The 17,501-nt window shown below is 40.7% G+C and overlaps 1 protein-coding gene across 1 annotated transcript in view; it reads left to right on the top strand.

Annotated features, from left to right (window-relative positions):
• The window catches only part of nfxl1 (nuclear transcription factor, X-box binding-like 1), a 111,544-nt gene that overhangs the window by 76,321 nt on the left and 17,722 nt on the right, over nucleotides 1–17,501 (top strand). The window contains 3 exon segments of the mRNA XM_084334054.1: nucleotides 3,691–3,782; nucleotides 9,107–9,128; nucleotides 10,618–10,746. Coding sequence (XP_084190180.1) covers nucleotides 3,691–3,782; nucleotides 9,107–9,128; nucleotides 10,618–10,746 — 243 coding nt within the window.

The raw sequence follows: 17,501 nt of genomic DNA, 5'->3' as shown, positions 1-17,501 counted from the left end.
GCACTTGTCCTAATATACTAACCTACACTGTAGCACTCAACACTTTGATGAACATTGTTACTCAGCTGATAGAGTTGTGCCCTTCCTGATGACTTGTCGTACAGAACTTGTAAGTCGCTTTGGATAAAAGCGTCAGCTAAATAAAAAAAAAAAACATTTATAATTATGAAAAAAAATAAAAAGATTTATAAATGGAAATGTATGGTTGAAACATGCAAACGTTCAAACGCACACACACTAATAAGCATTGGAGGCTTTTAACCAGGGCCGAACTGGGAAAATCATTCAGGCCAGGAAATATAGTGCGAAATATAGCCCCAGTCAGGCCACTTTTTAAGCGGGGGGTCTGGGGGTCCGCCACCAGGATTTCTTTTGTTACAAAGACTTAATTTCCTGCATTCTGGTGCAGGAATTTTTTTATTTGTACCCTTTAAATGCCAGTGTTTGTGATGGCATCACAAATTATTGTATGATTAGCAACAACACTGATTTTGATGGATTTTCAGTTTTTTTGTAATGTCAGATTGAAAATAATACAATCTTTTATTCAACTTCAGCCCTGATCATAACACCACATATTCATTTTATAATTCTAACCCTTTAAATGCCAGTGTGTGTGATGGCATATATTTGCAATATATCAAATGCAAAGTAGATTTTTCTGGGGGGGATTATTACAGACTAGCATGTGTCAATGTTTAGCAACAACACTGATTTTGATGGATTTTTTGTTTTTTTGTAAAGGTCCCGCCTCCACCAATCACATGCGGCTCCCTTTGTGTGTGTGTGTGTGTGAGAGAGAGAGAGAGAGAGAGAGAGAGAGAGAGAGAGAGAGAAAGATAGTTCTCCAACTTGTGTGAGTTGCAGTGATCTCCTGGTTGTTCCCCACCTAGGTTATCTACCTATTGCGCTGCTGCAACTAGAAACACTGGCCTGGCCTGCTTCTAAGTTCAGTGGCCACCAAATGGTTAACCCTTTCACTGCGACAATACAGAATGTTAACCCTTTCACTGCCACACGACAAAGGGTTAACCCTTTCACTACCACACTATGGTAGTGGTAGAGAACACGTTAACCTTCTGTAGTGTGGTAGTGAAAGGGTTAATTTAGCCTCGGCTGTTTTTTGGTACTGGCAGCAAACAGACCTCTCATTCACTCATTACTATCTCATGTGTTCAAATTTTGTTGTTTCAAATGTTTACACATTCACCCTATGACCCTATTTCATGAAGTCACTTCCTCAGTCTTATCCGTCCTGTCCCTCTGTCTAGAGGAGGCTGTTTTAGGATGCATGTTTGTTTTAGCCTCCCACTCTACATCCCTAGATGTATATCAGTCAAAGTAGTCAACTTGTGGAACAGTTGTGAAAGTAAATTTTAAAATGTGCAATACGCTTTAAATAAAAAAACATGTTTTAAATGACTAAAGAGTTAAGGATATATTGTAAGAAGGGTAGGTATATAATGTTTAAATGACTAAAGGGTTATGGATATATTGTAAGAAGGGTAGGTATATAATGTTTAAATGACTAAAGGGTTAAGGATATATTGTAAGAAGGGTAGGTATATAATGTTTAAATGACTAAAGGGTTAAGGACATTGTAAGAAGGGTAGGTATATAATGTTTAAATGACTAAAGGGTTGATGATATTGTAAGAAGGGTAGGTATATAATGTTTAAATGACTAAAGGGTTAAGGATATATTGTAAGAAGGGTAGGTATATAATGTTTAAATGACTAAAGGATTAAGGATATATTGTAAGAAGGGTAGGTATATAATGTTTAAATGACTAAAGGATTAAGGATATATTGTAAGAAGGGTAGGTATATAATGTTTAAATGACTAAAGGGTTAAGGATATATTGTAAGAAGGGCAGGTATATAATGTTTAAATGACTAAAGGGTTAAGGATATTGTAAGAAGGGCAGGTATATAATGTTTAAATGACTAAAGGGTTAAGGATATATTGTAAGAAGGGCAGGTATATAATGTTTAAATGACTAAATGGTTAAGGATATTGTAAGAAGGGCAGGTATATAATGTTTTAAATGACTAAAGGATTAAGGATATTGTAAGAAGGGTAGGTATATAATGTTTAAATGACTAAAGGATTAAGGATAATGTAAGAAGGGTAGGTATATAATGTTTAAATGACTAAAGGATTAAGGATATTGTAAGAAGGGTAGGTATATAATGTTTAAATGACTAAAGGGTTAAGGATATATTGTGAGAAGGGTAGGTATATAATGTTTAAATGACTAAAGGGTTAAGGATATATTGTAAGAAGGGTAGGTATATAATGTTTTAAATTACTAAAGGGTTAAGGATATTGTAAGAAGGGTAGGTATATAATGTTTAAATGACTAAAGGGTTAAGGATATTGTAAGAAGGGTAGGTATATAAGGTGAGGCTTCTTTTGGGTCATTTTAATATTGTTTTCTTTCTATTTAGTTGAACATTTACTTTAAAAAAACGACTTATTTCTATGTACCGGTACATACCTTGTAAAGAAACTAAACTTAACTAACTCACTAACTAACTAACTAACTAACTAACTAACTAACTAACTATCTAACTAAACAAATAGTTATTTTTAGGGATGCACGATAATTATCGGGCCGATATCAGCAATTATGATGGCATCCCGATAAACCCGATAACATTATTGATAGCTCCGATAATATATAATACATTTTTTTGTTAAAAGAAATCCGGTATGGGTGGATTGGGATGAAGGGCGTTTGTTTTTACTGTAGGCTCCTCCCGTTTTGCCAGTACTGTGGTACGACTGATAGCGTGTGGTTTAGGAAGAGGGAGTTTTTCACAAATCCAGCGCACCCTTTCGCATGCCTGGCTGTGACGTAGCCACGTAAGTTTCAGAAGCAGATGGTAAACAAAGATGGCGTCGTCGGACATTTTAAAAGTTTCAGAGGAAAACAGTTTGCGTGCTATTTGTAACGAATGCAGAAGTTCCACGAGGACGGAAAGGGGCAACAAGCATAACGCATCCAACATAATAAGTCACCTGAAACATCACCACCGCTACGATGGTGTATTAAAATATGACGCCGAGCAGCTAAAGGCTAAGCTAATCCAAAGCCAGCTGCAAAAGGAGCCGGCAGCGTGTAGTCTTTTACCAACAAACTTACAGTTTGACGAGGCGTTTGCAAAATGAAAGACGTTTGACAGAGATGATTTGTTTGGTTTATTTAATTCTTTTTGAGGCATGCTGTCCTATAAATGCCAAGTAATAGTTGTTTCATGGACCAAGACCTCCAGTCTCCTCTCCTATAGCGTCAAATGTTTTATCTGCTGACGAAGCACAATACCTGTTGGTTTTTAGTTCACTCATTGTTCAGGGAAACACATTGTTAATGACATTGACGGATTGTGAATTTTGTGATTGACTAAAATAATTTTTATTTGGAAAAATAAATATAGTCACTTTATTTGAAGAGTCAAAACTGTTCTCTTGGCGTTTGTTTTGTTCATAGTAGTAACGCTCATGTCATGATAAATCTGGTTAGGTCAAAACTACAGGAATATACATAAGAAAAATAAAGTATAATACAATAAATATATATATATTATCGGTTATCGGTATCGACCTTGACGAGCAGAAAGTTATCGGTATCGGGGTCAAAAAATCAATATCGTGCACCCCTAGTTATTTTCTTTGTGTGTGTGTCAGGTCCAGCTCGCCGGGCCCTGGGAGCAGCCAGCAGAACCAGCCTTCGTCCAGAAAGCCCTGCCCTGCCCACCTTGCCCAGTACCCATACCCACGTATGTTCTGCTCACCTTGCCCAGTACCCATACCCACGTATGTTCTGCCCACCTTGCCCAGTACCCACACCCACGTATGTTCTGCCCACCTTGCCCAGTACCCATACCCACGTATGTTCTGCCCACCTTGCCCACCTTGCCCAGTACCCATACCCACGTATGTTACATGAATGATGAAGGGTTTTATTTTTATTTTCGTGTTCGTCTGTTCCAACACAGTTCCTTATGGGATTATTCCAACTTTTTAAAATGTTATATAGTGCCATCACGCTGACACACACATGAAAAACAGAATAAATACAAATAAGAGATACAGATAAAACAAACGCAACTAAAATAAATATGATAAACAAATAAAAACTACTAAACAGTTTGGGGAAGTAGAATGAAGTGTAACAAAACAGAGCAGAATATAATGGAGGATTGTAGAATAGAACTGAGGATAGTAGAATAGAACTGAGGATAGTAGAATAGAACTGAGGGTAGTAGAATAGAACTGATGGTAGTAGTATAGAACTGAGAGTAGTAGAATAGAACTGAGGATAGTAGAATAGAACTGAGGGTAGTAGAATAGAACTGAGGATAGTAGAATAGAACTGAGGGTAGTAGAATAGAACTGAGGGTAGTAGAATAGAACTGAGGGTAGTAGAATAGAACTGAGGGTAGTAGAATAGAACTGAGGGTAGTAGAATAGAACTGAGGGTAGTATAATAGAACTGACGATAGTAGAATAGAACTGAGGGTAGTAGAATAGAACTGAGGGTAGTAGAATAGAACTGAGGGTAGTAGAATAGAACTGAGGGTAGTAGAATAGAACTGAGGGTAGTAGAATAGAACTGACGATGGTAGAATAGAACTGAGGGTAGTAGAATATAACTGAGGGTAGTAGAATATAACTGGGGGTAGTAGAATAGAACTGAGGGTAGTAGAATATAACTGAGGGTAGTAGAATATAACTGGGGGTAGTAGAATAGAACTGAGGGTAGTTGTAACTGAGGGGTACAATTCCCTGACTGTATTGATAAGTATGGTATTATTAAACCACTACTGCTTGTACTTTAACTTCTGGCCATCCAGTACATGATATAGATATGATGAACACTTTCCCACCTGATGAAACGAAGTCCACACAAATGTATAAATCGAATATTTTATATAGCAAAGGGTATATACAACGTTCACTTAATGACATTTATGATTTGAAATGCACTTGTAAGGCAAATGAGTATTCGTAGGTAAATCAACATTGAATGTCCAATCTCTGGTTACGCAGGGAGCAAGTATACAACCTGGTTCTTTAGGGAACTATAGCGATGGTACTTAAATGATTATAGCTGGATACACTAAAGGGGGGGTCCCGCTGGTTGTAAGTCAGTAGGGGGGGGGGGGGGTTAGGAGAGCCGCTGGCGGTATCCCATCTGGCCGACGATTTCTTGGGAGAATTCAGAGTGCTGAACACGGTGCCCACAGAACCTCGGTCCACAGATGAATACAGCTGGGCCCTCTGGTGGACGGTAGCTGCCGGTCCACAACGAAGAGACGTGAGGCGACCTCACTCGGGGTAGAGCGCCGTCTCACCTGGACTCCTCTCGGGGGGGGTAGTTCCAACACTCAGCAGTGTTGGCTGTTATCCATGGCATAATCAAAGCACCCAAAGCACGTAGATAATCCAAGCCGTGGAAGGCTCGCCGTCGTCCGGGTAAAGTAATCCAATGTACAGGTCCACTCGTCCTGGCCCGGAGCTCCTCGGATGCAAGCACCACACGTGGTCTGCCCAGCCTGGTTAAGACTCCAGATAACGTCAGGAACGATGGGGGTACTGCTCACTTTATAACTCTAACCGAACGATGCACCATACATAATAGACTATTATTAACTTAATAGAAATACGTCCCACTCGACGGTATAGTGCCAAACTATGACAATTCAACTATTAATCCACACGATGTCTCAATGCCTATTCTGAGGCCAAGTAGGCCATACTGCACCACACGTGCGTCGTGGGTGAGGCTTCACGTCTGTTACTAGGTTGGAGGGTAAAGGACTAATGGACTAAAAAAGAAAGTTCTACTTTACTTGCGCCATATATATATGCGCTGTGAACAAATAGTACCATTCGTATTTCGCCAGACGTATTCCTACGCGGAACCGGGCTTGTAACGACATGTTCGTCGGCACGATTGAACTTGAACCAAGGGGCTTGGCTGCTGGCGCCAGGTTCTCGTCCAATGGTAGAATGAAACTATTATGGGCTGTTAGTAGACTAAAGGGATATTCAGTGTATATTGTACAAGGAATATACAGGGGATATCAAACGATATACAAATACTATTAAATATATATCCATAAATAAATATATATATTCGGTTTAATCTGATCCTTCACAACAGTAGTAGAATAGAACTGAGGGTAGTAGAATAGAACTGAGGGTAGTAGAATAGAACTGAGGGTAGTAGAATAGAACTGAGGGTAGTAGAATAGAACTGAGGGTAGTAGAATAGAACTAGTAGAATAGAACTGAGGGTAGTAGTATAGAACTGAGGGTAGTCGAATAGAACTGAGGGTAGTAGAATAGAACTGAGGGTAGTAGAATAGAACTGAGGGTAGTAGAATAGAACTAGTAGAATAGAACTGAGGGTAGTAGAATAGAACTGAGGGTAGTAGAATAGAACTGAGGGTAGTAGAATAGAACTAGTAGAATAGAACTGAGGGTAGTAGTATAGAACTGAGGGTAGTAGTATAGAACTGAGGGTAGTAGAATAGAACTGAGGATAGTAGAATAGAACTGAGGGTAGTAGAATAGAACTGAGGGTAGTAGAATAGAACTGAGGGTAGTAGAATAGAACTAGTAGAATAGAACTGAGGGTAGTAGAATAGAACTGAGGGTAGTAGAATAGAACTGAGGGTAGTAGAATAGAACTGAGGGTAGTAGAATATAACTGAGGATAGTAGAATATAACTGAGGGTAGTAGAATAGAACTGAGGGTAGTAGAATAGAACTGAGGGTAGTAGAATAGAACTGAAGATAGTAGAATAGAACTGAGGGTAGTAGAATATAACTGAGGATAGTAGAATATAACTGAGGGTAGTAGAATAGAACTGAGGATAGTAGAATAGAACTGAGGGTAGTAGAATAGAACTGAGGGTAGTAGAATAGAACTGAGGTAGTAGAATAGAACTGAGGGTAGTAGAATAGAACTGAGGGTAGTAGTATAGAACAGAGTAGTAGAATAGAACTGAGGATAGTAGAATAGAACTGAGGGTAGTAGAATAGAACTGAGGGTAGTAGAATAGAACTGAGGATAGTAGAATATAACTGAGGGTAGTAGTATAGAACTGAGAGTAGTAGAATAGAACTGAGGATAGTACAATAGAACTGAGGGTAGTAGAATAGAACTGAGGATAGTAGAATAGAACTGAGGATAGTAGAATAGAACTGAGGGTAGTAGTATATAACTGAGAGTAGTAGAATAGAACTGAGGATAGTAGAATATAACTGAGGGTAGTAGTATAGAACTGAGGATAGTAGAATATAACTGAGGGTAGTAGAATAGAACTGAGGGTAGTAGAATAGAACTGAGGGTAGTAGAATAGAACTGAGGGTAGTAGAATAGAACTGAGGGTAGTAGAATAGAACTGAGGGTAGTAGAATAGAACTGAGGGTAGTAGAATAGAACGTAGTAGAATAGAACTGAGGGTCGTAGAATAGAACTGAGGGTAGTAGAATAGAACTGAGGGTAGTAGAATAGAACTGAGGATAGTAGAATAGAACTGAGGGTAGTAGAATAGAACTAGTAGAATAGAACTGAGGGTAGTAGAATAGAACTGAACTAGTATAGAACTGAGGGTAGTAGAATAGAACTGATGGTAGTAGAATAGAACTGAGGGTAGTAGAATAGAACTGAGGGTAGTAGAATAGAACTAGTAGAATAGAACTGAGGGTAGTAGAATAGAACTGAGGGTAGTAGAATAGAACTGAGGATAGTAGAATAGAGTAGAGCAGAATCACTCGGATCAGAGAAAGATGAAAATGTGAAACACAGGACTAGGAAGACAACTGTTCTTTGTTTGACCATGTGGTACACAGACCCTGCACACATACACGCACACACACACACACACACACACACACAAACATATACACACACACATATACATACAGACACATACAAACACACACAGAGCATGCAGTGTTTGATATCTCAAGCTCACTGTTCCGTGACGTGTGGGTGTGTGTGTGTGTGTGTGCGTGTGCGTGCGTGTGCGTGCGTGTGCGTGCGTTAGATCTTCAATTGTACCTCCAACACACATTACTTCAATCACATGTGTTTGCAACTGTTGGCTGAGTACACCACACACACACACACACACTAGTTACAGTGTGAGCCAGCTGCCCGCAGCTCTCTGACGTACAAGAAGCAGAGCAACATGTGTGTGTGTATATGTTTGTGTGCGTGTGTGTCATCCTTACAAGTATTGTGATGACCAGAAACTGCTTGCATTTTTAGTTATGAGAATAATATTGTTCTGGGGTTAGGATATGGTTGTTTTAGGATATGGTTGTTTTAGGATATGGTTGTTTTAGGGTTGGGATATGGTTGTTTTAGGGTTGGGATAAGGTTGTTTTAGGGCTAGGATAAGGTTGTTAAAGTCAAATTAATCACAATTAGATATGTTCAGCCATATAAACCTAACCTAAAACAATGAGTTGAGTGTAAAACTAAACTAAAACAGTGAGTTGAGTGTAAAACTAAACTAAAACAGTGAGTTGAGTGTAAAACTAAACTAAAACAATGAGTTGAGTGTAAAACTAAACTAAAACAGTGAGTTGAGTGTAAAACTAAACTAAAACAATTAGTTGAGTGTAAAACTAAACTAAAACAATGAGTTGAGTGTAAAACTAAACTAAAACAGTGAGTTGAGTGTAAAACTACAGTGAGTTGAGTGTAAAACTAAACTAAAACAGTGAGTTGAGTGTAAAATTAAACTAAAACAGTGAGTTGAGTGTAAAACTACAGTGAGTTGAGTGTAAAACTAAACTAAAACAGTGAGTTGAGTGTAAAACTAAACTAAAACAATGAGTTGAGTGTAAAACTAAACTAAAACAGTGAGTTGAGTGTAAAACTAAACAAAAACAGTGAGTTGAGTGTAAAAACAGTGAGTTGAGTGTAAAACTAAACTAAAACAGTGAGTTGAGTGTAAAACTAAACTAAAACAGTGAGTTGAGTGTAAAACTAAACTAAAACAATGAGTTGAGTGTAAAACTAAACTAAAACAATGAGTTGAGTGTAAACCTAAACTAACTGTTGTGTATTTTCTTTCAGGGCCTGCTTTGGACAGCATGAGGTAAGGATGTTGGTGTGTGTTTTCATACAGACACACAGACGGACACAACCTGTGTGTGTGTGTGTGTGTGTGTGTGTGTGTGTGTGTGTGTGTGTGTGTGTGTGTGTGTGTGTGTGTGTGTGTGTGTGTGTGTGTGTGTGTGTGTGTGTGTGTGTGTGTGTGTGTGTGTGTGTGTGTGTGTGTGTGTGTGTGTGTGTGTGTGTGTGTGTGTGTGTGTGTGTGTGTGTGTGTGTGTGTGTGTGTGTGTGTGTGTTCAGGGTTGTGTCACATGGTCAAGATCAATTCACTCCTTCAGTCAAGTCAGTTCAGTCACCCTGTCTCTCTCTCTTTCTCTCACTACACGTATCTGTCTTTTTCTCTCTATCCACCAACCCTTCTCTGCCCTGCATATACACACCCTGTCTCTGTCTTTCTCTTTCTCTCTCTCACTCTTTTTTCTCTCTCTCATTCAGACGAGGACAGGTTCAGGAGCTTTTTTACATTGTGTGTGCGTGTGCGACAGACAGACAGACAGACAGACAGACAGACAGACAGACAGACAGACAGACAGACAGACAGACAGACAGACAAACAAAGAGGGTTGGATAAATGTAGTGAAGGATGGAGAGAGTATTGTCCAAATGACAATACTGACCAAATTGAGATTTATTTTTATCTTGTCCATTTATTTTGTTAGCTTTCTAATTTAAAATAGAGTTTGAAACCGTCTGTACACAGTAGGCTATGTGTGCTAGCAGAGCTAGTCTCCAGTCAAATTTGTTTTAATACTTATAACAATATCGATAATTATAGATATCGAGTGATATATCGTTATCGATATATCGTGATATCATTTTTAGCCATATCGCCCAGCCCTAAGTGAGAAAGAGAGGACATGCAGCCAGTTAGCCTCTGATAAAAGGTCTGTCTGTGTGTCTGGTTGTGTCTTTCTGGTTGTGTCTGTCTGGTTGTGTCTGTCTGTGTGTCTGTGTTTTAAATTAATTTCACTATAGAATATTCGTTGACAAGTACAATTAGTTACTGCACACTACATCACCCCTGAGTGGAATATGGAAAGCCAAACTTTCCCCCACTGTACCAAAAACCGTACCGAACCTTGACTTCAAAACCGAGGTACGTACCGTACCGTGGTTTTTGTGTACCGTTACACCCCTAGTCTGGTTTTATCTGTCTGGAATTGAAAATGGGGGACCCTGATGTAAACAAGACGAAAGTCTTTCTCTGGTCTGCATCCCCTTAACAATTGTGTGTATTGAGCCGTACTGTATTGTACCCATTCTGCAATCTGTTAATACAATTTCCAATCAATCAATCAATTGTGTCTGTCTGTGTGTCTGGTTGTCTCTGGTTGTGTCTGTCTGTGTGTCTGGTTGTGTCTGTCTGTGTGTCTGGTTGTCTCTGGTTGTGTCTGTCTGTGTGTCTGGTTGTGTCTGTCTGTGTGTCTGTCTGTGTATCTGGTTGTGTGTCTGTCTGTGTGTGTGTTTCTTAGGTGAGCCCTGTTCCGTGCCACAAGCGGGGTCCGTTTTCCTGTCAGCGACCTTGTGACCGAGCTTTGACCTGTGGGAACCACAGCTGCAGCAGAGAGTGTCATACGGTTTCCGCTAGCAACAAGACCCAGGTACAGTAGCCTGTTAGCGAGACCCAGGTGCGTCTTGCAGTCTATACGGTCTACGCGGTGCGGGCAGTCTGTGAGCTCGTTACATGGTGACTGTGGTCAGAGCAGCTGCTACCGTCACCATAGCAACGTGAATCATTGTAATGTGGTCTGTGTGGTCAGAGTCCTGCTGTTTCAACATGTAGAAGGTCAGCATCTATCTATCTATCTCTCTATCTATCTCTCTATCTATATCTATCTATCTATCTATCTATCTATCTATCTATCTATCTATCTATCTATCTATCTATCTATCTATCTATCTATCTATCTATCTATCTATCTATCTATCTATCTATATCAATTCAATTCAATTCAAATGGGCTTTATTGACATGGGAAACATACGTTTACATTGCCAAAGCCAAACAAAACAAAACAATCAAACAGAGAAAACAAAAAGAAATCAGTACATTACAGAAGGAATTTCTTGTATGGTTGACAGTCTTTATGGTGGTTGTATTCCATTGGATGTCCTTTTCTTGTCACAGCAGCTCACAAATCTTGCTGCTGTGTTTGCACATTGTTGTATTTCTCCCAGTATGGGAGTTTTGAGTTGTTTTCCATGTTTTCAAAGTCTCTTTGGGTGTTTGCAATTTGTGGGAAGTATATGTCTCTGATGTCTTGCTATAGGGCCTAAAAAAATTGTTTGGTTCCTGTTGGTTGTCAGTTAAGGCCATGGGTAGGTAGGGAATTTATATATATATATATATATTGTAACTGAGGGGTTACAAAACCCTGACTGTATTAAAGATTGTGATATATTAAACCACTACTAGTTATGTACTTTAATTACTGGCCAAACAGTACATCAAATATTGATGGTGAACACCCACACAAGAACACGGCATTGACACAGAAATTCTATTGGAGGGTTATTTATTATTATTAGGCAACGTTAGGTTACAGATTGAGAATTAGGGTCGCGCTTATATGGCGAAGAATATACGTAAAGTCAGTCAAGAGCATAAGTCAATGAGAATAGTAGGAATACTATGATGTGTCTAAGCTGACGCCACCGGTTGTATAGCAATTATATAGGGCAACACCGGTACCAACTGGAGACACTGGGTTCCCTCCGGGGTGTAAAGCCGGGAGGGGTAGAGGAATGTTCGGGTACCCAGTCTGAGTCAACGAGGAATAAAGAGGCTCCAAGTACAGGAGCCGGTGCTTGTACTCCCTTGATCAGCAGACAAAAGCAATAGTTGTAATCCAATATGCTCGACAGCATTGACGACAACCAGCCAGCCCCTTCCAAGAGGCGGGCCCGAATGGTAATCCTCACGAGGTTAAATCCCAAACGACAGTGGAATCAACGGTGCTCTTCTCCGGTGGTCACGGTCCCAAAGCAATATAATCCAACCAGAAATGGTTCTGCAATCGCCGGTGCCAATTCTCCTGTGTACATGTCCAACGGTTCTCGCCTAGGACTCCTCGGGTGTGGGCACGTATTTAGGCCGCACAGCCTGGATAAGTGCACTAGCTAAAGACACGACGAGCCGATGGGTAATGCTACATACGGAAGAACTGTGGCCGCACGATGTACAATAAATGATCGACTATTACTTCACATTAGATTAAGTCGAACTCAACGTTACTGCGTTAAACTCTGACACTTTAACATTCTATTCGCACGCGGTTCTCAATGCTCTATTTAGATGCAAGGTTGCTCACTTCACTGCACGTTGACTCGTGGTGAAGGTATTACTAGTAATGAACGAATTGCTGCTGTTTACACCTGCGCCGTATTTATACCTAAGTGAATATCTATTCCCAACCTCAGTTCTTGTCTCGTATTACTACGCAGACTTTGGGCATGTACTGACATGCCCGGAGTTGCCTTTGAACTTGCCGTTGGGGGCTTGGTCGTTGGCGCCTGGGGCCGCTGTCCAATAGGAGAGCGAATATTACTCTGGTCTGTACGCAGGTAAAGGGATATTCCGTGTATATATATAAATAATATACAAAGTATATCAAACGATACATATATATATTCAGTTTAATCTGGCCCTTCACAACATATATAATTTTTTCGGTGACTATGGATAGGGAATTTCTTTGTTTGTGAAATACTTGCTTTTTATATATTCTCATTATTGACATGGACTGCACTTTTTGACTACGATTTAACAAAACTTTATTGCAAAAAAGTATATATATTTTTTTTAAATAATTTGGGTCACACCTAAATCGGCAGGGTCGGTCGGCAACAGAAACCAAACCATTTGTTTAGGCCTAGTGGGCAGGTTGTTAAGAAGTGGAGCTCAGTTTCCACCTCTTCTTGTGTGCAGTGGGTGCACAGTCTGTCTTCTTTTGGGAGCCAGGTCTGCCTATGGCGGCCTATCTCGATGGCTAGGCTGTGCTCACTGAGTCTGTACCTAGTCAAGGATCCTCTCAGTTTTGGGTCAGTCACAGTGCTCAGGTATTCTGCCACTGTGTACTCTCTGTTTAGGGCCAAATAGCATTTCAATTTGCTCTGGTTTTGGGTTGATTCTTTCCAATGTGTCAGATAGTTTTCTTTCTTTTTTTTGTTATAATTTGGTTTAGTCCAGTGTGGTTTCTGTCTGGTGGCTCTGCTTGTGTTTGTGAGCAGAGTCCCAGAACCATCTGGCTGAGTGGGCATCTCTCAAGGGTCTCTCTGTAGGTGAGGGCTTTGTTGTGGAGTGTGTCTGGGTCACTTTCTTTTAGGTGATTGTAGAATTTAAATTCTCTTTTTTGGATTTTGATGATTAGTGGGTATCTTCCTAGTTCTGCTCTGCATGCATTATTTGGTGTTTTCCGTTGGGTGCGGGGAATGGATATGCAAAATTCTGCATGCAGAGTCTCAATTGGGTGTTTGTCCCATATGGTGAAGTTTTGGTTTGCAAGTGGGCCCTAGACTTCGCAACCATATAGGGAAATGGGTTCTATGACAGAGTCTAATATTTTGAGCCAGATTTTGATTGGAATGCCTAACTTATGTTCCTTTTGATGGCATAAAAAGCCCTTCTTGCTTTGTCTCTCAGGTCGTTCACAGCTTGGTTGAAGTTCCCTGTGGCACTGAGGGGGCTTTCTCACTCACCCATTCGGGTCCGTTCCGATCCGTTCTGGTCCGTTCCGTCTCTGAGTGCGAACTCCCCCCCCCTCTCCCCCCTCTAGTCTGTGTACACACTTCAGTCTTGGTGCGCTCCGGGTTCTGTTTACGGTTTGCGTTCTGAGCGTGTACGCTTGCCGTAGGCGATGATGTCACGCTCGAAAATGTAAACACAGGAAGTGTTAACATGGCGCTGGAGACTGGATGCTGATATAAAATAAACAAATAACCAATAAATATGAAGTTATATTTGAACCTCTGTTGTCAAGCCTTGTCAATATAACCCACCCCCTTTTCTTACGAATGGATGGTGTTGTAGAGTCCGCTTTTGAGCATTTCCCAGGGCTAACGCTAAGCTAACGGCTAACGCTAGTTAGCTTAGCCTATTACTAGTCTAGTATAGCCACTGTAGCACTTATTTTTCAGCAAAGAACGTGCAATAAACAAAACGGATACATTCACTGTGTGTTCTGCCTCTCATTTGTTGATGAAACAAAACTAACATCAACACAATTGAACACCAAAAGCGGAGTTTAGGCTCATCGGCGCCGATTGTTAGCTTACATGCTAACGTGAATGGAATATGCCAGTATAACAGTATAGCATTGTGGCTAGCAGCTAACGTTAGCTCACGTTAGCCAGCCAGCACCAAACTGATGATATCGGGAGCTATCAGTAGCTAGATAACATTAAGAGACACCGCTGGTCTAATAGAAATAAATGCATTCGAACAAGAAACCAATGTATAGACATGGCAATGGCAAACAAAATTGCCAGGCCTAATGCGAGCCAGGGAAGTGCTGTGCTTTGTAACGTGGCTTCATGTTTTCATCCACTGAGCTGTGAGGCTAAACATGCTTGTTGTTGAGGTCTGAACTCGCAAATTGCCCATAAATATCGTTTTTGTGGGTATTGTCCAGTTGTTGCTGTGTGGTTTTATCTGCCCAAAATTCAAGCAAGCATAAAAACATTACAGTAACGACGTTGTGTGTGTCACGCCCCCCGCTCCCACTGGCCCGCACCCGAGACCACCTATTTCATCGGTCCAGGTTCAGTGCCCCCGGGGACGAATCAGCGGGGGGCGGGGGAGAGCATTCTCACTCAGACAGACACACCCCTTTCTGGTTCGACCCGCCGCTGATTCGACCCTGAATGGTGAGTGAGAAAGCACCCTGATGCTCATGCTAAGGCCGAGATAGGTGTAGTTTTTTGTGTATTCTAGGGGAATTTTGTCTAGGAGGAATTTGTGTTGTTGTAGACTGGGCCTTTTTTGGAATATCATAACATTAGTTTTGGTTAGGTTTACTGTCAGTGCCCATGTCTGGGAGAATTTGTGCTGATGATCAAGGTGCTGCTGTAGCCCTTCTTTTGTTGGGGACAGCAGCACCAGGTCATCTGCAAACAGTAGGCATTTTACTTCTGTGTTTGCTAGGGGGATGCCAGGTGCTGCAGTTTGTTCCAATGTTTTTGCCAGTTAATTTATGTATATGTTGAAGAGGGTTGGACTCAGACTGCAACCCTGTCTAACCCCACGGCTTTGAGGAAAGAAGTCTGTGTTTTTCCTCAATCCTCACAGCACATGTGTTGTTGGTGTACATTTACTTTATGAGGTTGTAGGTTTTCCCACCAATGCCACTATCTAGCAGCTTGTACAGCAGACCTTCGTGCCAAATTGAGTCAAATGCTTTTTGGAAGTCAATGAAACAGGAGTATATTTAGCTTTTGTTTTTATTTATTTGGTTGTCGATTAGAGTGCTGAGGGTGAGAATGTGGTCTGTTGTATGGTGGTTTGGTAGGAAGCCAATCTGATTTGCTCAAGGTAGGGCTGGGCGATAAAACGATAACGATAATTATCGCGATATATTTTAATAATCGATATTGGGGAAAAAACGAATCATTTTATTTTATTTTTTCTGACCTGCAACAGGGCAGTTTTAAAACCAGAGACAGTGGACAGACTTGTCTTTCTTGCCTGCAACTTAAAGTAATGGCTTTGCTTGTCCAAATGACAATACTGACCAAATTGAGATTTATTTTTCTCTGCTAGGTGGTTATTTCGTTTTTCCCCCATTTCTTTTATCCTGGTGTTTTGTGTTTTCTATAGCCTTTATTTTTTATTTATTTCAGTATTCTTGTGTTTTCCCTCGCCCTATCTTGTCGCTCTGTGATTCCAGTGGTTACCCCTCTCTGTAATTTTAAGATTCCCCTCTTTGTGTGTGTCCTACACCCCCGCCCCCCCAATCCAGACACTAGGATTAAACCCATATTGACTTTCACTAGGATTAAAGGCCAATTTGCAGGTTAAACCCTTCTCTTCAATTATGGGTAGTTTACATCATTGGTATCTAATTTCATTATTTATTTTTTTCCATTTGATCCCGGAAATGCCACTCAAAGGGTTAAAAAGGTCCACGCACGAATAACATGCACGGAGCAAATGAAAAAGCTTATCAGACGCTAGCAGGGCCGTGACGTCACTCCAGGCAACTTATGCCTTATGCCTTATGCCCGTCCGGGTCATAGTACTACTGGCTATATGGCTCTGGCTAACGTTACCCCGCTAACGTTAGCATTATGTCTACTGTCGTGAACCATTTTAAATCTGGGCATGTAAAAGAGTTTTGGGAATGAGTAAAATGTGCAGGTCCTCTTCTCAGACCTGTGGGGCAAAGCACTGCACACGCATCATGCCGGCTAGCAAGCTACACGTCACGGCATGTTGATACGATAGTAGCCCCTCGGATAGCACTCAGTGCATCACAGCTCACGAAACGGGCTACCACGATAGCTATTAGCTAACTAACGTTAACGTTACAAGCTCAAACACCTTATAACTACTACTATTGTCGTGTCCATAAGTTCCCTGGCAGAATACTTGTGAGGACAAAAGTATACAAAGAGGAGGGAACCATTTTAAATCGGGTGATGTTAGGAGTTTCGAGAATGCTGGCTACCAAGCTAGCTAACTTAGCTACTAACGTTATATACACAATATGTACAACGACACAATGATTTACATTATTACAAATATGGTAACGTGGTTGTGGCTTTTACAAATAGTGGTTAGCTTTAGAGATGAATGGCTATGATCACTCTGCTTCCTGCCACTACCTGCTGTGACTCTCAGAGCCCCTCGCTGCCCTGCACCTGCTGTGATGTCATCATTAAGATGACACACGCACGTTATGAACCATGGATTAAAATATGCATGTGCGTGGAGGTTGTGGTTTGGTCGACAACATGTTTGATAAAAATGCTAAAACTGGGTCTATTTCGATACTTTTTTTCCCCTCTTCATGAAAGTTAGCGTTGGCCTAGTCACATTGTTTATTGAACAAAAATACAACCTGCAAGTTGGCCTTTAAGGCATGCTAACAGGGGTTTGGTCAAACAAACAAAATTACATGATTAGTGATTGAGAATACTTCTAAAATCTTGTCTTTATTTTTAGTGTGTGTGTGTGTGTGTGTGTGTGTGTGTGTGCGCGTGCAGTATCGGTGTAAGGTGATCTTGAGTGTCCACTTAACTCATGATTTAAAGTTAGGAATTAGGAACCTCTGTAACTCTACACACCTACTACCTATGTGTGTGTGTGTGTGTGCGCGTGTGTGTGTTACTTGACCCCAGGTTTTCCAAGCTGTCAGTGG

The sequence above is a fragment of the Notolepis coatsorum genome (genome assembly GCF_963971535.1).
Source record: "Notolepis coatsorum genome assembly, chromosome: 1".
NCBI classification, from domain to species: Eukaryota; Metazoa; Chordata; class Actinopteri; order Aulopiformes; family Paralepididae; genus Notolepis; species Notolepis coatsorum.
Note: the sequence above shows the minus strand (reverse complement) of the source record. Positions and strands in the feature narration are given on the sequence as shown.